At 35.4% G+C, this 21,796-nt stretch overlaps 1 protein-coding gene across 8 annotated transcripts in view; it reads left to right on the top strand.

Moving 5' to 3' along the window:
* The window catches only part of PPIP5K2 (diphosphoinositol pentakisphosphate kinase 2), a 38,412-nt gene extending 23,484 nt beyond the window's left edge, over positions 1 to 14,928 (top strand). For 2 of the 8 annotated variants that reach the window (XM_031064594.1, XM_031064599.1), the window contains 7 exons: positions 2,187 to 2,360; positions 3,576 to 3,645; positions 5,698 to 5,817; positions 6,681 to 6,743; positions 10,549 to 10,680; positions 12,249 to 12,377; positions 13,002 to 14,928. In XM_031064594.1, coding sequence (XP_030920454.1) covers positions 2,187 to 2,360; positions 3,576 to 3,645; positions 5,698 to 5,817; positions 6,681 to 6,743; positions 10,549 to 10,680; positions 12,249 to 12,377; positions 13,002 to 13,105 — 792 coding nt within the window. In that variant the 3' untranslated portion in view covers positions 13,106 to 14,928. Of the gene's footprint in view, positions 1 to 2,186; positions 2,361 to 3,575; positions 3,646 to 5,697; positions 5,818 to 6,680; positions 6,744 to 8,436; positions 8,497 to 10,548; positions 10,681 to 12,248; positions 12,378 to 13,001 lie in introns of all 8 variants that reach the window. The other 6 variants (XM_031064600.1, XM_031064596.1, XM_031064595.1 and 3 more) reach the window with 6 other exon arrangements.
* Positions 14,929 to 21,796: the final 6,868 nt, after the last annotated feature.

Genomic DNA, 21,796 nt, shown 5'->3' with positions numbered 1-21,796 from the left:
CTATTCTGTGATAAGACTTACTTCCTTTTTTTTAAGCTATTTTAGAAAAGTTGATATTTGAAAATGAAGACTCTTTCAGTCTAAACCTACATCTACAAACTAACATACGTTGCTTTTCTATTCATCCTTACAAGAGAGCTACTACTGGGAATTGAGCAAACTTTCAGGGTGATTGTGCTGAAAGGCAGCAGAGGGATTAGGGTGGATGGGGAGGTGCAGAACATGAGACATCTTCTGCTGTGTTTGCTGTCACGTGGAGTGAAAGTGACTCCACTTGTCAAGCTTTTGAAGGTAAGAAAGATAAAGTGGAAGCTTTCTTTTTAAGTGGCTGGCATTTGTTCATGAATTCTGTAGGTAACATCTTGAACAATCTAGTTTGCTGTGTTGTAAGCCATGACATCTAGGTGTGCTTCACAGATATGGCTTAATGTCACAGAGGTGGGGGGGATGCACAGCTGTATCACTGATACCATTGGGATGGTTGAGTGGAAATTCAGATGGTACATAGAAGCACTTCTGTGATATTAATGCTAGAAGCAGACTAACAGCATCTTATTGCCTCATTTTCAGTTGCTTAAAACCATCAGAAATGAAGATTCACACCAAAAGCTTTTTCTTTTGTGTTTGTGTTGGGAATGAGTTGTCTGTATGCAGTATAAGTATTACAGATTTGGAAATCACTTGGTTATTGACAGTATGGAGAGAAAAAGATGCATGATTCCCTTCTGTAAGGATATCTGTATAACTTCACATGACTTCCATAAATTAACAGACATAATAAATGTTAATGTCTTACATTTTCTATTTCCAAGTTTTTTCATAAACAAATGCTTGCAACATCAGTATTTTTGATTTTTAAAAGCTGTTTTTGCAATGATCATGCAAACTCCCCTCCTAGCTATGAGTTCACTTTATGCACAGCTTAAAAGTCTATTACTTCAGACTTTCAACCATTTTCATAAACTATATGGAAGTTAACTTTCACAAGATATCAGAAGCACAAGTTGCCAAATTTTGACTGTGCAGATAATATATGTTAAAATGGGATGTGTTTCAGCATTCAGAGCTTGCTTATTTGCTGGAAGAAATAGCCAATTTAGAGAAAACATACACTGTAGAACATATTTTTCTTATAAGTAATATAGGGAGTTCCATCTGGCCTACTGAAATCTGCAAAACTAGTATTTGGAATATTTAAACTAAACAGTATTTTGGAGCAATTTTAAAAAGTCACTGCAACTTAAACTGCAACTGCCTTGAACTTTTTTCTTTTTTTTTCCTTTTTTTTTCTTTTCCCCTGTCCCCTCTCCCTCCCTTTTTTTTTTTTCCTCCTGTAAGGCAATTCTGTTTTCACCTATGTCCGTTAATTTGAAAGGACACTGTCAGGTGTGAGATTATATGTAAATTTTAATCTGGGTTACAGTCAGCAATATTTACAGAAGGAATGCAACTGTGGCTGAGTCACGAAAAGAAAAAAATGCTAAGTTATAGTCGTAAAACAAGAATGTAAAACTCATTGACATTGGGAAGCAAACTGTATTACAAAGAATGTTATTGCTTATGATATGTAATGATGTAGATATGGCGGGGTGCTTAGCCTGACACTCCCTTGAAGTCCTGATAAGGTATCCAGCATCAGATAACTTTTTGGGACATTTTTAAGTTTGGAAAACTACTACCAGTCGATTTGGTGCTACCATCAGTGAGTCAGCTGTAAAGTCTCAAAAGAAATTCTTAAATTTAAATTTAAGCATTCAGATAAGCTTGTAGACTAGAAATGGAAACTGTTAAGTAATAAATAGGAAAGTTTAATGTATTTAGGAGGGGAAAAACTATTAAACAGTATGTCAGGGGTAACAGAAGTTGTGCTTCCAACATGTGAAAAATTCTTAAAATTATGAATCAATTATTGATAACAAATGTTTTCTCTCATATCTAATATTAGTCTACTAGAAATTTGATTGAAGTGTTGTAGTAAAAGTCATGGTTATGAAGATATAAAAGTGAAACTGATAACTTTCTAATATAGGATTATTGCTCTTCGCTCTTCGCTGTTTGATAGTTTTAAAGGTAGTATGTAAAAGGGTACAAGCAGATTGGGTTTTTTTTTTCTTTTCTGTTCATTTGGCTCTGTTGAATCTAACATTGCATGCTTTGCTGTTTTTTGCCCCCTTTCTCACTTCCAGGAAGAGAGCCCCCTGAGTGTGTCTAGCCCAGAGTGTATTGGTACCTGGCTGCATTACACCAGTGGTGTGGGTACTGGGCGTCGAAGACGCAGATCAGGGGAACAAATCACTTCTTCCCCTGTCTCCCCTAAATCACTGGCTTTCACATCCAGTATTTTTGGCTCATGGCAACAGGTTTTTAAACTTTACTTCATTAAACATTTTATGCATTCCAAGCAACAACTGTCTTTAAGGACATCTAATCCCTTGTTACGGATTATGTTTCAAGCAATACCTTCCACTTTTTAAAATTACGTGCCAAGAATGTTTGGGGGAAAAAGACCAAGTGCATGTTTTTCACTGAATGTGTTACACACTTTCATAAACATTTGGTTTCTTTATAGGAATTGCAAATGTTACCACAGTAAAAAAGACTTAGTGTACTTCCTAATGAAAGAGAATTATGCTTTGGTTTAGTTGTCCTTTAAGACTTTAAAACCAGCATTGCTTAATTTGGTGGTAGGTAAATTAAAAAAAATAATAATTGCAACCGATTCCATTTAAAATAATTTATTTGGTACTTCATGTTGCTATTCAAGACTTGTTTTGCATATATCATATTTTCCGTGGCCTGGTATTAACTATTGCAGGGAAAAATCTCTAGCACTAATAATTCTTGCCATCTATATCTGAAGGTATCTGAAACTCCCAACACAGTACATCATCCATTGACTCATACAATATTTTGAAGATTGCTCCTTGTAATGGGGGGTGAGGGAGAAGCAGGGAAAAAAAGAAACAGTAAATGTTTTGGAAGTACCAGTGAAGAGCTAAAGCTATTCAGAATGTCAAGATATTGTTTACATGTAGGACAATGGATGGTGTTCTGTAACCATATCTTATTAGTTTGAAAATTTTCATGATTTATTGTAGAAAATTCTAAAATTATATACATTGGAAAAGTTTGTATCAGCAAAGGCTGTGAGCATCTGAAGATTATACTGATTGAGCCTGTGCATGGTCAGTGATTGTATGGTGTCCTCAATAGCTTGTCTGTCTTTCCTTCCCTCCCCTCCTTTTTTCAATACAGGCGCAGTTTAGGAAAGTGCATTTGGTAAAATGAAATAAAATGTCTCAAATGTTTGTTCTCACATCAGTCTTGGTCTGTGTCCTTTCTCATTCTGAATGCTTGCTTTGCACCACTTCATTGCAAGGAACTCATATGTGAAATGGACTCCCTTCAGAAGGGGATATTGCATGATCTCTCATGTTTCCTTTACATATTTTTACTAACACTTATCATACAGCTTATTAACACCTGTCTGTCTGAAACAGGCTGCTGTATCAAGTTAAATGGATGTTTCATACTGCTGTTCTACTTTTCCTTATTTTTCTGTTTCTTACATCCAGGTCCTATCAGAAAGCAATAGTAACTTACGAACACCAAGAACTATTCTGGAACAAAAGCAGAGTGGTCTAGGTATGTGCCTACAGTTGAAATTTTGTTTGATGTTATCAGCTTTTCATCTGCCTGCTGTTCTCTATAGTTGTTTATTCTTTGAATAGCTTTTTTGTTAACAGGACCCAATAGTACTTGTTATTAATAACATATGCTGAGTGTCTGCCTATGGACTGGACAATTTTTTTTCCAACGAAATTTTAAAATAAGTTATAACTGAAAAGAACTGAAATTGTTTGACACCCTTCATACTACTGATTTCGTACTGCTCACAAGAGGTGCACAGGATTGTTTTTAAAATAAAGCAGAGTTTTAAGGTAATGTAGTTTCTGATTGAGCTTTCAGATTTTGCAAGAATATTATGGATTAAAACGGCCTGCTCTGGAAACCATTAAAGCATTTTTCTTTAAAATTTCTGTTTCCTATTGTGGGCAATTGATGAAAGTGAAGATGCTTTTCTGAGGGGAGGGGCATGGGGAACAAACATAAAGTTTCTTCATAGTATCAGGGGTTTTGCACATACTCCTCTCCTAAAATTAATTTCTTCTTTTCAGCATTAGTATGAATCATGCTATAATTCAAAGGCTTCTTTAAAATTCTCCTAATTCAAGTGGTGCTTTTCTATTGCTTTATTAAAATAGGCATACACATGATTCACATGCAAAAAAAAAAAAAAAGAAATCATGCACTGCTGTAAATCAATATTGCTTTTTTTTCTGTGTCTTTTCATGGGAAATAATAAGTATAAATAACTGCATCACCTAGATGCATAAACTTAAAAGTAGCTTTTCCTTTATTTGCAAAGATATGGGGTTTTTGTATGTCTAATCTTTCTGCAGTACTTTTCTTCCCATTATATTTTTCCCATAACAAAATGCATACAATCAGGTGCTCTTGTTTACTGAAGTCCTGGATTTTATTATGTGCTTGCTAAAGTTAAATGAATATTCTTTTGTGTGACACAATATGACTTGTGGAAGTTGATGGATTTCCATGTAGATTAAGGTATTATATTTGTTGTGAAAGGCTTTTGCCACAGACCAGGCACCAATGTATTTTGGCTGATTGGTCACATGTGCTAGTAATGTTTCCCCTCACTGGACTGTTATAAGTAATGAAAGGAAGTATTGCTGGTTTCCAAAAAAAAAAAAATCTGTCATTACTTATCTAAAATGTAAAAGATAAGTTCTGAGTGAAAAATTGCTTCTCCTTTCAACTAGTAGTAAAATGTAAAGGAAAAAAAACTTGCAACTTTTTTTCCCATTTTGTTCATTGTTGTATGTAAGTTTCATTAATGGTTGATGATTACAAAAGTTATTTTTATATTTTTATCTGTGGCTGTCAGTGATTTGTATTCTAGTGGCAGGGAAGCATGATTTGTAACAAAGTACTGTCACTTGCCTGGAGCTGTGCAAAAGTCTTCTCGGGAAAGGAAGTCAAGTTAAACTTGATGAAACTTTCAGGTTTTTTCAGTTTGTAACATTGTTAATAATGGTAGCTGAAATATGACTAGAGTATTTCCAATTTAAGATTTTGTTGGGGTTAGAATTATTTCCACATACTAAGTCTGTGGAAGTGCATGAGTACTTCATAGCAGCCTGTCATCTCAAAGGTTGATTTGGATGAAAACAATGAGCAGCATTTTTCCAGTTTATATTTGTTTCAGGAATACAGGTATTCAAATACACAACTTTCACATCATCATCATCAGCAGTCATTATCATAATCATCTTCATTTTGTTTTGTTGTTTTGTTTATGTTTACATTGATGCTAACTGGTAACTTTTTTTTACCAAAAGTGAAAACAGGACAAGAATTCATTTTGTTAAAGCCAGTCCTCTCTTTGCACATATAACAGAGTGTGCTGTTTCATGAGTAGAAGCACAATAAATTATGATAGTTTCAGCCTACAAGTCCCACTCTGACATTACAAGCATATTGTGAACCTGTCCAAGGCACTGCCAAAAGCTGCCTTTTGTGTGGTAAGAGCCATGTGCTTGCATGCTGCATGCATCCCCAATGTGAATGGACGAACACCTGGTTGTTGTATGTATTTTCTCTAACTCCCATCAGGGTCTCACTGTGCGGGCCTGTTTAGCACCTCAGTGCTCGGGGGTTCTTCAAGTGCACCTAACCTACAGGATTATGCTCGTACGCATCGTAAAAAGCTGACTTCTTCTGGCTTCATAGATGGTATGTGCACACTCTAGCACATGCACGCACAACCCATGTGCCACATTGAACTTCTAAAGATTTTAATGGAATCCTAGAATCTTTGGCCTTAGTATTAATTTTATGAGTTTCTATTGCTTCTTTATTGCCCATAGCTTGCTTATGTTTAACTTAATAGCATAGTTAATTCTTGTTTGTCTTGAATTGAACACCAGATCACAGACTTGTAATGTGCGCCAGGAGATTCCAGCAAGTGCATTTTTTAAGTAAACTGAAAGTTTTGTTTTTAAAATCTTTAATAATTTTAAACTCTGTTTTTTATCACTGCTAATTGATCTTGAATTTAAATGATTTGGAGCATATACAAGGAATGAAATTATAAATAATAAGTTAAATACTGATGGTGAAAATTTTAGGATTCCTGACTTTTTTTTTCGTGGGGTTTGGATTAAAGGAGCAGGAGGTTCTCAGTTTTGGATAATCTGGCATTGAGAAGAAACTCACTCACTAGATTTCACAATGTAAAGATACCAAAGCACACCTTCATAACTCTGAGGTGAAACAGTATTCATGCTGTTTTCCCCCCCACTTCCCTTCTCAGTATTCAACTCTAACCTGCATAACCTTGTATGCCAGAATCACGAGCTCATTCTGCTTGTTTTCATACACGTCATTACACATCTTGTAGTTACCAACAATCCAAATTTTCTTCCTTTTAACATCTACTTAGATTTTAGCCCTTTTCCTTGGTCCCTTCTGCATGCCACTCACTTCTAATACCTTCTCATCTTTTCTTTTTTCCTTTCTTCTTCCTTTTCTATTTTAAAATCTCCCACTTTTGGTAGCTGTTACAAATTTCAGGTACCTGTTTTTCTCTTTCTCAGACACCACACGCGGTTCTGCTGTTAAAAGGTTTTCTATCTCATTTGCTCGACACCCAACCAATGGTACGTTTTGCTTTTATTTTAAAAACAAAATCAAAAACAAAAGGTTTCTTGCTTCATCCCTTTTATTTTTATTTCAAATACGGGGTGTACAGTATCATCCAGCCGTCTGTTGTTCCTAACTTCAAGCACAATTCCAAATATATTTGTAATCATTAGATATCCTAAATACTTTCTTTACCATTCATTAGTATAAATACAACATCAAAATTCATTACTTAGAAAAATCTGCTAAAAAGAATTAGATACTACTGTTAATCATGATCTCTCTAATAAATTATTCTCCTGAAGTTCTTGTGTGATCAGACTGTATGGTACAAGATACAGACAATGAAATCTGATCTTATTAAACACACACTTCTTGATAGCTGCTGTTTCTTCTTTGTCTTTCTCCTGCTGAGCTGATTCTCTGAGCCTGCCCATTCTAAAACAAATCACTGAATTGACAGCTGGAGTTTATGACTATCTTCTTGAAGTGATGCTGAATTACAAAAACTAAAGCAGAAGCTTTGGTTCTGTTCCTGCTAAATGGCTATATTTTTTATGGGACAAAAATTTATTTTACCTTATCATACTTCTCTGTTCATCAGATGTGCAAATTACTTAGATATTGCACTAAAAATCACAGCAAGAGAGCTGTGACTTCTTGAGCAGCATTGACCTCTTGAGCTTCAAGAGTGAGAGTTAACTGTCTTCAGTTTGCAAAATTTCTCGTTTAACCCACAGGACAGAGGTATGTCTTTTTCTTCCTCAGCAAAATATTTTGCACCTCCCTTTCTACATGACTGAATAGGCCCCAGATATATTCAGGACCAACTGGACCTGAATGTAGCTTTTCCAGATTTCTTCACTGCAGTTTTAAAATGTGCATGACTGCTGGCTAAGTTCAGTGATAGTGATACTGAAATTGCAGTGGAAATCATCAGTATTTTCATGTTATATTCAAAATATATTTACTTAGAAAAAAAGTTTTTAAAAAAAAAAGACTTGAGTTTTTGTTTAGCCTTGCTTAGAAGCAGAGTTGTATTTTGTTACATTCATTTTAAATCTATAGTGGCTTTTTTGCACTGCAGTGCTTTATACAGGAAAACTGTAGTAAGGCTAAATTTCTTTTTAAGACTGTGTTTGATCTAGAATGACAAATCTAATGTTTTATCTCAAATAGAAAAGTCAGAAGTCCATTTTTTATGTTACAGCTCAAACCAAACAATATTCCCAAAACATACAAGGTCAGAGAGTAAGAACTGCATTTCAGAATCTGTGGCTAATAATAGAATTACTTTTTGTTCCATTAAGTCACTTTTTGTGATTCCATTCTTTAAAAAAAAAAATCTAAATAGCTTTTATCAATCACACTTATTATTCTGATTCATTTAATGCAGCAGTTTTGCTACACATCTTTGACAAGATTAATGCATGCAGTATGAGCTCCTATGAACCCTAAGTATATTGCAGTTTCCAAGGGTTCTCTACTAACATAACGCCCTATTGATGTTGTTTCGTCTGTCCTTTGGACTATCATTTTAATTATCCTTGTCCCTTTCACTCTGTTTTTTTCTTGCTTTTATGTTGTTATCACACCCTCTTAACTCATTTCAGACTACCCCCACTCCCCCCACCCCATCTTTAGTTCAAGGAACATGGTGAAACAAGTATCTTCTGAAAGTGCTATACCTTATTTTCTGGGCCTCTGCAGAACACCCACACCTCTTTAGGTGCTGGTCCATTTCCTCTGTGGAATTTCTAGGCTCCAGTGGTATGTCTCTACAGTTTTTGAATCTTAAGACAGCAGGGGTGGCTTTTTGAGATGCTGCGTTAACCCTTTCATTGGCTTGCCTTTTGATGTTTTAAGAATAAATACAGGCAAAAATCAAAGGCTGTTAGTGTACAGGAAATTGCCTTCTTAAAGGGATACTGTTGGGCTTCTTCATCATAAAATTTAAAATTTATTTCTTATACCATCAGATAATATTTATCAGACAACCTTCAAATAAAACATGACACATAGTTTTCCTGATTATGTTTTAGGCCATATCCCTTAGAAATAAAGATACTGCAGTGACATTCTGGGATATGACTAGCTGACAGCAGAATTGTGAAAACTCAGCAAAAAAATTTGGAGGGGAAATTCCTAAAACAAGAGAATTTTATTTCTTCTCTTTTTTCTTTTAAAGAGCATTTTGGAATTCCTCTCTGGTTCTCTATAACATGCACTATAACAATAATAGTTTCTAAAAAATTAACCTGACATTGTCCCACTTCATTAATTGCAAAATTAGAAAAAAATAATTCTCATTCAAGTGATAGGAACTTTTCTGTCAGGGAAAAGAGAAATCTTACATTTTACTGTAAGGCAACGAAAGGGTTTGCGCTTTACATGCATGCATATAGTTATTTAGGATATTAATATGTATAGTAAGCATCTTAGTGCTTACACTGAAGGCTAGCTAATGACTTTATAGGAAAATAAAAATTAATAGTATGGTGGTGTTTCTTTTGTACACAAAACTCATATTTTTATGAAATGCAACATTTTGTTTATATTTTAAGTGAAGCTGACATAAGTCTACCTCAGTTGGTTGAATATCTGTAGCAATGGCCCCCAAAATTTGAATATGGCCAAGGTGGTCTAAATATAGGTATAGACATTTGGGGGTTGAAATCTTTCTTCTTTATGCATAGTACTCATGGGGAGTGAATGGACAACACTGGATATCACAGGAACATTGTTGCTTATTATTTTATGGGAAAGAAAAGTTCCCAATCGTAATGTTATCTCTAATAAATGTACCTTGAACTGAAATTCTAAACATTATTTCATTCACTATTGCTTCCTCATTTAATTGTCTTAGAAGAAATTTACAGTATTGAATTGCAAAGTTGTAATGTTACAGCTGTATGCTGAAAGCACTAATGGACATGTTTTCCTCTTCTGAAATTCAACTGGATGAAACGCTGTTTATTGAGTTGCCAAACTTGAATCACTTTAGAGGACTGCAAATTTTTTTTTAGCCAAGATGTTTAAACACTTTTTGTCTGTTAGTAATATGGGTATGCATGGTTAGTGTATGATCAATACTAACATAGAAAAGCAAAGTCCAATAAATTTTTAGATTTTTGGGTTGCTTTACTTACCTGTTCCAATATATGAAACTTCTAGTCTTTCAATACTGTTTTTAAATGCATAAAGGTAGGTGTATATCTGTCTCAGAAAGTAAAAGTGTGTAACCTCAAGATATAAAAATGCTAACAGTGGTTTTCCTTTGATATTAAAGGCAACAGTTTATTTTCACAGAATACTGAAGATGATAGAACATGAATTCTGCAAATTTATTTCTTGGAAGATACAGCATTTTTAGCTCTTGTCTGCTAACAAAATAGCTATCCTCCTTTCTTGCATGAATGAATTGCCTATTTAGTCTTGTGCCAGATATTAGAATGATTAGGATAAATAACTACCTTTTCCTGACTTTTTTGGTTTTTTTTAGTGATCTGCTAAATTTGTCTTAAAGGGAGATTATCTTTCATGAACTGATTTGGGAGTAGGGCACAGTTTTCATGTTAGAATAATTTATGTGTGCACAGGTACTTCATGTGTACACGGGACTTGTATCCCATGCATTGTATCTTTAGCTGGAAACTGGCTCATCTTGTTCCAACTCCTGTAATATTTAATTTCCAAGACTTCAAGAGGCTTATGCCTGCACGTGCTCATGTAAACTAAGCATTTTTTATCATGCATTAATGCAGTACCTTAAATTCTGTCTTATGCTTGGAAATCTCTTTTTTTATTATTTTTTTATTTTAGGTTTTGAACTGTATTCGATGGTGCCTTCTATTTGTCCTTTGGAAACTCTACACAATTCCTTGTCTCTGAAGCAGGTGGATGAATTTCTTGCTTCTGTTGCTGCTCCATCAAGGGAAAATCTACAGGAGACATGTACTGGTTATAGTTTGTAATTATGTTAATTTTAAATTCTTAAGGTTGTTTAGTTAATCTTTGCAGTGTTTGCAGCTAGCAAGTAAATTTGTTAAAAAAAAAGGATACTGCTTTTGAACAAAATGAAAATGTACCTAAACCATAATTTTACATTTTGCACTATCCTTTTGTGGGTATGGACATATATAATTAATTGAAGTAGCGTCTCTGTTGGCTGAGGTAGTAAATTAAGGATTTAATGAAATCATAGTTAGTTTATTTCCTTTATTATTATATTGGCTTCTCTGTACTGTCCACACTCAGCTGAATTACAGGTAATGCTTTTTTACTGCAGGGAGCATGCAGTATTCCCAACTTTATCCTGTAACGTTGCACTGTCAGTAGCCTTGGCAGAATAGTGTTGCATTTACACTTAAAACTTCATTATTTTCTGTTTCTTTCAGTATTGCCTGGGATTTCACCTGTAGAGCGCTTTACAATTACTTAACTTTTTAGCAGTTTGTGCTGCGTGTTTAAAGTTTAGGTGATCTTGAAAGGAAATACAGCTGAATTCTATCCATGTGTATGTGTCTGGGGAAATGATTTCCCATTGTGATTCTAGTGCTGTGTCTTTGGAAATGGTTTAAGTTAGGTCAGATTTACCACATAATAGGATGTGTCAGGTGATTGAAAATCATTCTTCCTAAGGAAGTGTCTAAAGACTTATGCTTTGATTAAGAAACTTGTACTGTTTCCTATCAAAGTATTGATACAACAGTATTCTACCTGATTGGACATACCTCTTTTTTCTACTACAGGATTTTTCATTTTTTCCTCCATTATTTTATGCAGTTTAGATTTTAATCAGCAGCTTATTTGATAGGGCAGACCTCCTATATTTGAGAAGGAGTATAAGCAATTTTAAGAAAATTGATGTAACTGAAAAAGAGCCCAGAGAGGTTTGTAAGTATATGAAAATTCTCAGCTGCTTAAAATGTCTTTTTATACTGGTTAGGAATTTTATGCGTCTTCAAAATCAGTTCAGAATTGAGAGTATACAAGATGAAGAAATACTGAAAAACAAAATGTGTCATACTCCTAGCATATGGTTGTCACCTTTCTACCAAGGAGTGATTGGAAAATAGACCTGATACAATTAAAGTCCTGCGTATTTAGTTCTCCTGCTTTCCTGTACTATTTGGAGGTTGTCTAGAGATTAATGCATTAATGCATTTTTATAGACATATTGGACTTAAAGCCTATTCAGGTGCAGTCTTCCTAACCTACGAGAAATAGCATGAATGCTTTTTGCCTTCTTCTGGCAAGGCACCTATTACTGAAATTCTGCCTTAACAGCATGAACTTATTGTGTTGCTTTCTGTTGTAAAAAAGAGATTTTAAGATTTGTCTTTCATATTGTAAGGGTTTGACACTAGAGTCAAAAGCTGGTAGCTGAGCAGCTGGTTGTATAAATGTGGTATCTGTTTTGCTGGATGGATACACAGTCCTGTGGCTACAGTTTTTGACGTCTGGTTTAGGTCAGAATATTTTTATTATTAATGATTTTTTTTTTCCCTCCATCATTTCAGCTACTCCAACTTACACGATGCCCCTTTCAGGAAGAAAAAATTCTTTAAATACATTTACCCCTGCAAAAATTCAACCAACTCCACTTGAAACTTTGCCTGAAAGGCTAGTGGTGGAGAAACTAACCTTATGTAAGTAAATTCTGTCAAAGGCAGAATGACTAACTTGATTATTTCCAGCAGTATAATTCTTCCTTACATATTACACAATTTCATAGGACAGCTTTTTCTTAACATTCCCTACATAAGTAGGATCATTTTGTGGGTCAGTGAGAACTCAATAGCATTGCAAAAATAACTTTAACAGTAAAACTGTGTTAATAGTTCCTTTCTCTTATCCTCTGAATTGTTTTATTTTCTATGGCCTGAAGTTCATGAGCTTTGGTTTTGAAGTATGACAGCTATCTCCAAGTAAGACAAAGTAAATTTATTTCTTTAAATGGCTAAATTTCTAAGATGTTTTCTGAACACCTAATGTAGAGCTCTGTGACTCTGTTCTGACTAAAGCTACCAATAACATGATGATGATGCATTCAATCATTGGTATGTTCAGTCTGAACTGTTGGCCCACTGCACTGTCTGCCCTTGGATGGTTGTGCTGTTTAGAGACCAAATTTCACTTGGATTTCTGATTTCATTAGATAGTGTAGCTTATTTGTTTCTGTGCTAGTTAATGTGCATTTTTCTTGCCTTTGTGCTTTTTGGCATGGATATTAAGCGTAAAACCTAATACATCTTTTCTCTCTATCTGTACAGCTACCCTTGGATGTCCTGTTAATGTATCTGATATTAAACCATCTCTTGAAGAGGCCTCAGTAGATGCAGAACTTTGTGGTGAAACTCCTTCCGAGAAGAAATAATCAGACAAAACTGGAAACAACTTCTTTTAAACGGTTCTTTAGTGTGCATTCAAGCAAGTTACGGAGCTGTCAAAAGCCATTCCTGTTTGCATCTGCAATTCATAGTGCACTTAAAAATCTTTATACATGGTTAACTAATGTGCACAGTATTTACATCAAGCATCTTTTCTCATTTTCTAAATATACTTATCAGTTTGATGAATGTCACAGCTTTTAATGGAAAAGCTGCACATGAACCTTCTCTGTGTCTTCAAATATCTACTGTAAACATATACAAAAACAAGATGGTATGTATTACAGTGGCTTTGTTGTTGTTGCTGTAATGAAAGCATTGTCTGTTGTCATCATAAACTTCTATTTTCAGGAGTTTATAATCTCCCTGTGAATTTCTTCTATGTGCTGAAACAGAACACGCATCTTGGCTTTTTTTTTAATTTAACTACATTTCCAAAGAGATGTCTTTTCCCTGGTTTGGAGATAAGCAGATATTTTCTGCATTTTAATTATATTATATTATATATGCTGCAATAATTAGGCATGATGGAGTGAGGTCATGTATCAGCACTTTTGACTACTCTTTTTCTTTTTCCTGTGTTTACATTAGACCTGTAACATTCAAATCTACCTTCTTGTTTATTGTTTAGTACACATGCTTGTATACAGATACCTGTATATTATCCAGACATAAAACTGTCTTTTATATGTTTTTATCAAAACCTTCTTTTGCTTACTAAAAAAGACAGTTTTATTTTCCTTGCCATGTGTTTCTAGAAAAAGGTGATACTAAAAAGCAGGTTTTGTAGGATGAGAAATGTTACAGCTGGTCTGCTACTAGGTTTATTCTGAAAATTGTAAATATTCCATCTATGATTTATTGTCATCCTTTCAGCACAGAGAGAGACTGTGGACTACCAGAATTCAGTGCATACTGTTGCAAAATACTCAGGATTTGTCATGGCCTGGGAATTTTCATACCTCCCTCCTTCCAAGCTACTGGTTGACAGCAACTCTCAAAAAAAAACCCCCACAAACAAAAAAACAAGCAAACCAACCAAAAAACCACCAACAAACAAACAAAAAACCAACCAACCAAACAAAAAACACCAAAACCGAAACAAAACAAAACAAAACCAGAAAAAAACCCACAAAACAAAAATAAGAAAAAAAACCTAAACATTTATGAGATGTAAGAAGCATTTCTAAATTGGTGGAACATGGAGTTATGGTGTTATTTAGAATAATTATCCAATCTAAGCAATTTTTGTAATTTTTTTCTGAGGCATGAAAATTTACTGGGTTATGAGTACCCCAAATGTATGAAAATATAGACCACTTCTTTAAGTTCAAGTGGCTGAGTAGTGAGAATGGACTTCATAACTGTAAGTTAGGTAATTCCTTTCATTTTTAAGCTGCAGAAGACAGCTTATGAGTAAAATGTTTAAGTAGGGCTCTTACTTGTCTCCAGAGCCAGTGCAAGCTGCACTAGTTACATTCACTAGTTACTATGTACATTCACTTCATCGCAGGGTTTTCAGTGTTTTCAGTGTTTACCATATATGAAATGGCTTCAGCAGACGATTTCTAACAATGCTGATTCAATACCAAAAATATTAAGGGTTTCACAGCTATATAGTTCAAGCATTTCATTTTCCGTAGTGTAATTGTGTTATTTACAATGCTGGTCTTGCATACAACTGAATGTACCCTTGTTTACCATTTAAAAAGAAAACCTAAAAATTTAAGTATATGTATCATTCCAGTCAACCAAAGCAGTGGCATAACTTTTTTTATGTGCTTCTAAATAAAATCAAGGTCACTGGCAACTTCTCTCTATTGTATTTTCTTTTAAAAGCACTGTGAAGTATAGTGAGTAGCTGACAAAGTCATCTCAGTGGAAAACAATCTACATATACGCCAATAATTTATTTAATTCCCTTTTTTATGCAATATCACTCTCTCTCACATTGAACCATACATCCTATTCCAACCAGATTTGGCAGAGGTCAAAAAATATGTTTACAGAAAATCAGTGGTCAAAATATGACTGTGACACCCAAAATATTATCACCCTGCAATGTAGTTTAAGTAATTATTTAGCTTAGCATTTCTTCAAAAATGAAGCATCATTACAAAACAGACCAAACCACAAAAATATGTGCAAAAACTCCTAAAATTAATTTAAATCCTGTTTTATGTTTCTTTATTATAATCAATAAATTCCAATTTTGTAATTATCCAAATATGCAGAGGCTGTTAAGGGAAAGCAGATGTGCTTCCAAAGTTCAGTTTTGGAGAAATCCATATAAACAAGCCTAGGGAGGTATGCATACAAGAAATAATTGTACATATCATCATATTTCAAAAATGATCATACATGGAACAACAGCATCAAAAACAGTTTAAAGGATAATGGCAAGAAGACATGTAACAAAGATTTTTAAAAGCCAATTCAATGCAATAGACAAGTAGCAGAAGGTAGGGATTTAAACTACTTTCTGTCATCTAACAGAGAAGCATAATGTTCCTTTCTTTTTCCTGCATTTTTTCCTAATCAATTTACAGCAACTGTATTTTTGACAGTCCCATATGTAACTTGCTAAAGAAAAAATAGCAAAAACTTTTCCAGAAAGTCAATTCTGCAAGAAGCAGTATAAGAAAAGACGTGTACTTTCTAGTAGTAGTTCAGATTTCTTTTCTTTTTCTTTCTAAATAACGGTTTTCATTTTACTTGCTTTTATGAGGACAAATTTCAATACTAAAATTAGCATTTAAATGCTAATTTTTTTATTCCTTCACTTAGCCTTAAAACCAACCGTCTTGTGCTCTGAAATACAGAAACTGGTTAACACCAAAGCAGTCCAGAGTGTATTACTGTGAAAAACAGATGTTGAATAAAAAAATAGGGCAAATATTTTATCTATAAAAAAGAGAATGTGTGAGTGTGTGAATGACATCAAATGTGGCCTAGGAGGAGGAGAATGCACTAAATACAGAGAATATCCGCACTGTAAAAGGTAGAAGCTAGTGTAGAAAAGACCTTACAAAGGAAGCTTAAATTCTGCATTGATACAAAACCAGATCTAAAGTGGACTGTCTTTAAAAAAAATAAAACCAGACTTGATTGAAAAGTTGTCACTGTACCGCACAATGGATGAATATAGAATATAGAAATAGACTTCTAATCCAGAGTTCTGAAAATTAGAATTCACAGATCTCCATCCTGTTCAGTCAAAGTCACTGACAAGAGAAAACAAGATAATTGGGTGACATACATTTTGCAACAGATCCAGAATATTTCTAATATAATGGTGGTATCTTTGCTTCCAACGAAGCTTGTTTGGTCTGAGTGCACCTGTCTTACCAGATCTCCTATTTAATCTCTCCAGAAGGAGGAATAAATGTTCCTTTATTTAATAAAATTATTATTTGTTTACTAATGTAAGTACTAAAAAATTGTGAATCTTTTAAAATCTGAGTATAAGTCCATTCAGACTTCCTGTCTTATTTGTTTTCAGACTCTAGATAGCTTTTTCATTTTTCTTTTGGGTGAAGGCTGGGAATATACTTAGACTTAAATTATTATATGTAAAACTTCCATAAATTATTTTAAAAAGCTACTCTGGAAAGCATTTTGAACTCTATGAATTTAAATTGCATCTGTAGACATTTTTAAAGAGCACTCACACAGAACATATAGAGTTAGAAATACTGAAAAGTAGAAATGAAAATAAATTAGAAAATCCAACCAAGAGAATTCAAAAGACTGAAGTGACATTGGATTTGAAACAGAATAGAATGAAAAAAAGAAAAAAACTGGATGTTCCTGTCTTTTCTAGCTTCAATATTAGTTGTGAAAAACACCAATCACTTGTTTTTAAAATTTTAAAAGTTTGATAGTAATAAAATTGTTATAAAAATAGTAGTACAATTAGAGTAATAATAATTTGGACAATTAGAGTTAGGACAATATGAGACAATAGAGACAAAGAGTTATGGACGTCTGGGTACCTTTTTCTGGGCAGCACGAGCCTGAAAAAGGACTCACGTTAAAATAACAGCCCATTGCATATTCATACACCTCATACATGATGCATAAATTCCATTCAAACACAGGATTCTGTCTGGTCATCATCAGCTTCTTTCTCTGAATCCAAACAGCACCTTTGAGGCAGGAAGAAGTTCGTTTCTTCTGATAATGAGGCGATAAATTCTTTTTCTCTGAAAGATTCAGGTGTCCTGTGGCTGCTATCTCGCTGCAAGTCCTTTCTTTAAAAAAAAGTATCCTACATAATATAGTTTCTATTTTAACATTTTTTATAACCTAAAACTATATTTAACACACTACTTAAGAGAATTAATACAGCATTACTTTCTAACACAACACATATAATATTCGTTTTAATATTTGCGAAAAGCCAATCATAAAATACTTGCATTTCTCACATAGTTATGAGTAAGTAAACATGGACTAAAACTCTGTGCAGTTCTAGGTCACAAAAATTAAGAACAATGCTAGGGCACCTTATTACATCCAGAAGACAACCAAGCAGGGAGAAGGGCTGCAAGGCCTGTCCTGCAAGGAGTGGTGGCGTTTGGAGAGAAGGAGGCTGAGGGGCAACATCACTGCTGTGCTCAGCTGCCAGAGGAGGGGAAGTGAGGAAGTACATGCTGAGCTCTTCTCCTTGCAATTCAGCAACAGAGTGTGTGGGAACGGTTCAAAGCTGCATCAGGGGAGGCTCTGACTGGATATTAGGAAGCATTTTCTTTCTGAGAGGATGGTAAAAGCCTCATGACACAGGCTTTCTAGAGAGGTGGATAATAACCTGAGCCTGTTGGTGCCTCAAAAATAGGCATCTGGATAATGTCCTTTGTTGCAGTGTGACAGGGTGGTAGAAATGCTGCAGCCTTCTTTGAAATGTCTCCTTCAGAAGCTGCTCAGAGTAAGGCCACAAGAACAGCCATTTCAATCCATGCACACACAGACGCCACAGATAGCTCAGCAGAGGAACAGGAAGGGCTTTGTATGATATATTCCAGCAAGGGTTTATTACATCCACCATGCCAGAGGAACCACAGACAAAAAACAAAACTATGTGGTCTGCACGACTTAAGAATGGGGTCAGTGCCCAATGACCTGAGGGCACAGGGGCGGGCAAAGGGCAGGGCAAAGGGCAGGAACCTGTAGGGGGAATGAGAGATGAATAATTGGGTTGCAGCATCAACTGGCCAATGAGGGAGGCAATCTAAGGTAGATTGGCAGTAGTGCTGCAGAGCATAATGGGTTAAATCCACTCCATCAGCCTAGATGGGGAAAACTCTATGATACAATCTTCCAAGGAAAGGCTTTGGGGAATTCCCTGAGGAGGAGGAGTCAGAGGATTCCACAGTCCTTCATAATGGGCTTTAAATCTGGTCAGCCCTGAAGTGGTCAGGCAGTTAAACCAGATGATCACTGTAGGTCCCAACTGTTCTATTCTATTCTATTCTACTCTTTTCTTTCTGTTATTAATTGCCATACATTTTGAACTCAGCATAGGCTATGCATTCAATCCAAAGGCAATAAGGTTAAACAAGGGTCACAGGAACACACAGTAGCTCAGGATAAAAATGGCTTCAGGAAGGCTGTGGTCCAATGTCTTGCTCAAATCAGGGTCATCTGTGGGACCAAACAATATCACTTAATCCACTTGAGAGTCTTGAAGGATGGAGATGGCACCAATTCTGTGAGCAACCAGGTCCACTTATAGACATGTCTTCATCACTTCTCTTGCTCTTTAACAATGCACAGTTTGAATTTGATAAACTTACTTACCTTCAATAAACAGCCTACAGCAACATTGGCAAGTATTTTCTGTTGCCTCTCCCTATACATGTGCACACTAAGTGCAAATTTTTCTAAAGACTGGCCCAAAATTTCACTTCCCTTTCCCAATAACTTTTAGATCTCAAGGTGTAAGACAGAGTGTGTCTTTTCATGTTTAATAGTTCTTTTTATAGATTGAGATGCTCTGAATCACAGCTGGTACTAACTGAAGATCTGCAAAATGCACGAGGTTCTAAACCCACCACTTTTTCATATTCTTTCCTGTGTTTGTGTCCATCAGACAAAATTCACCTTGCTTAAATAGCTGCTATTCCAGCTGAAATCAGCTTAATTAGGCAAAAAAGTAAATTTGGCCCAATAGGTAAATCAAAGGATGCTTTTTACACTTATTAAACTTTTTAAAGTTAAATTTTTTAACTGTTATATAAAAATTAAGATGATATTTTAATAAATCATGTGCTTTAAAATTTTTGTTTAGGTTTTAAGTTGATTTTCACTGTATTCACTGGCCTGCTAAGTTTTTAACTTAGCCAAATAATGTTTAAGAAATTACTAAACTCTTGAATTTGGATGGAAAAGTTGCAAGTTATATGGCAACATGTAATATTTCTTTCTTTGCCTTTTAATATAAAAATACTCCTTCTGTGCCACCCGCCCCCCACCACACCCCCCAATACAACGCTCTTCTGCCACATCAGCCATACTCTCCTCAGAGGTGCTTTTCTCTTTCCTGCCCCCTCTCAAATTAGTGCCTTGTTTTTTTATCCTGTATGTAGTTCTGGATTTCCAGCAAAAACTGTGTTTTCAAAATAATGGCTACAGTCCTTCAAAAGCAAAAGGAAAGTGAGTATCTAGTAAAAATGTTTGTGTCGTTAGGCTTGGTGATTAAATCCATGTACAGAGAGCCAAAGAAACACAATGAGTAAATATTTTATAAATTGCTCAGCTTTCAGCTGCTGGATTTAATAACTTCACTAATGCTCAAAACACCATAGCAGTTTCCAATGTACAAACATGGAATACAGGAATAGCAAGAAAAATAAGCGTTTTGATAAAAGGACTCATGGGATAATAAATCAGGAAGAGCTTGAAGAGGATAATAGAAATTGAGCTGTGTTCCATGTGTTTTACCTTTAATACTGTGTTTACTTACAAATTGTCTTGTATTGTCCTTCTAATTGACAGTCACTGATGTGGGAAGCTACTGATGAGCACAGACAGTCTAAGATGTTGGTATTTCATGTTCTGGCCAGGATGATGCAGAGAAAACAGCTTGTAATGGTCTCTCTCTGTGTTGCAATAGGACTACAGAGTGTTAATGAGATATTATATGGGAAAACAAAGCCCAAGTTTTCTAAAGTATCTTTATTTTTCATGTAAAATCTTGGATGCCTTGATAAACATTGCGAAAAAGCAATGAAATACAGTAGTTTAACTTAAGAAAATCTTAACAGCATGATTGCATTGAAAATGCAAAATTTTGAAAATTATGGGGATTTAGGAAACTGTAGGTTCATTTTAAAATATTCGGTTTGGAATTTGAATACTAGCTTTAAGTTTTCAGGATCTTTTTTTCTTTCTTTTGGTGCCTAGGAATTTAAAAGCTTTGCACCATGTTAAATCTGTCAATGTGATAAATGTTAATAAATTTTACAGCTAATTAAATACTAAAATATCCTACTGCTGCCTGCCCTCTTCTCCTTGGAATTCCATTTCAGAGTCTGACTGAAAACTCAGCTGACATTGAGAGCGGGAAGTTGTTGGGAGGAAGTTTGTTGGAAGAAAGTTGTGATATACTAACTCACAAGATCTTACAGCTGCATTTATACCTTGGGACAAGACAGGAAGATGGGATTCCCCGCTCAGGCCAGTATTGCAGGTGTCAACATGAACCAAAGGGGTTTGTGTACTGTGAGCAACATGGAGCATCATAATGCCCTTAACTACACTCCAGGTTCCTTTTCTTAGACTGCTGATTGACCAGATACACTCCGCATGTTGTGTGCTAAACTTACAAATTTAGTTTTTAGAGCACTTTTGTGATCTTGCAAACCCTATGACTCTTAAGGACTTGCAGGGCCTGTAATTAAAATTCCTTATAAAAACACTGGGGTTTATTTCTCTGTAGTTTATTCCAGCTGAGAATTCCAAGGAACACAAATTCCAGGAGCATTTGGGTGCATAGTGGTTAGTCTGGGTGCATGTGGAATGCCAACACCCTTCCGTGCAATTCAAGACCAGAGCACCTGCAACTTTCTCGGCAGGATTATTTGGACTAGAGGGAGAACAGAATGTGGCCTTGGTATGGGGGTCATCCATGCCTTCCCAACCAGACTTCAGCTGTGTGCTTGAGTCTTTAAAGACTCATTTTCAGAAACAAAATCTAGCTTAAGTCCACCCCTAGGGGTTTAAGAGCTGCGTGGTAGAGCTCATAACTATTATTAAAGGGGAAAACCAGGACTATGACGTCAAACTTTTTCTTCCCCTTCCCGTTTATTTCACTTGAAAAAGCCAAGCTAAGCAATTGTCTGCAAGGTTCGCTGCAGTAAGAGCATCTTTGCCTGTGCAGCAAAATGCAATAGGGAAATTACCTAATTGGTTGTTGGCAAAACCCGTTACTAAAGGTTTGTTATCTAGTCGGCGTTCAAACTTTGTAGGCTGTTTGGAAATACTACAGAAGCGGGCGGTATGCTCGCGATGAGAAAGTCACCAAGAGACGGTTGCTTGATCCATTCTTACAGCTATATACGACGCAAGAACGGTGTGCGGCACCAACGCTTACCAAACCACCCTGAGGACGGCTGGAAAACGCCGAGGCTCCCGCCGGGGAGGGAGGCGGCGCTCGGAACGGCCTGGACGCGCCGCAC

The sequence above is a fragment of the Geospiza fortis genome, unplaced genomic scaffold (assembly GCF_000277835.1).
Source record: "Geospiza fortis unplaced genomic scaffold, GeoFor_1.0 scaffold249, whole genome shotgun sequence".
Lineage (NCBI taxonomy): Eukaryota > Metazoa > Chordata > Aves > Passeriformes > Thraupidae > Geospiza > Geospiza fortis.
This window is presented reverse-complemented; position numbering and strand designations above follow the sequence as displayed.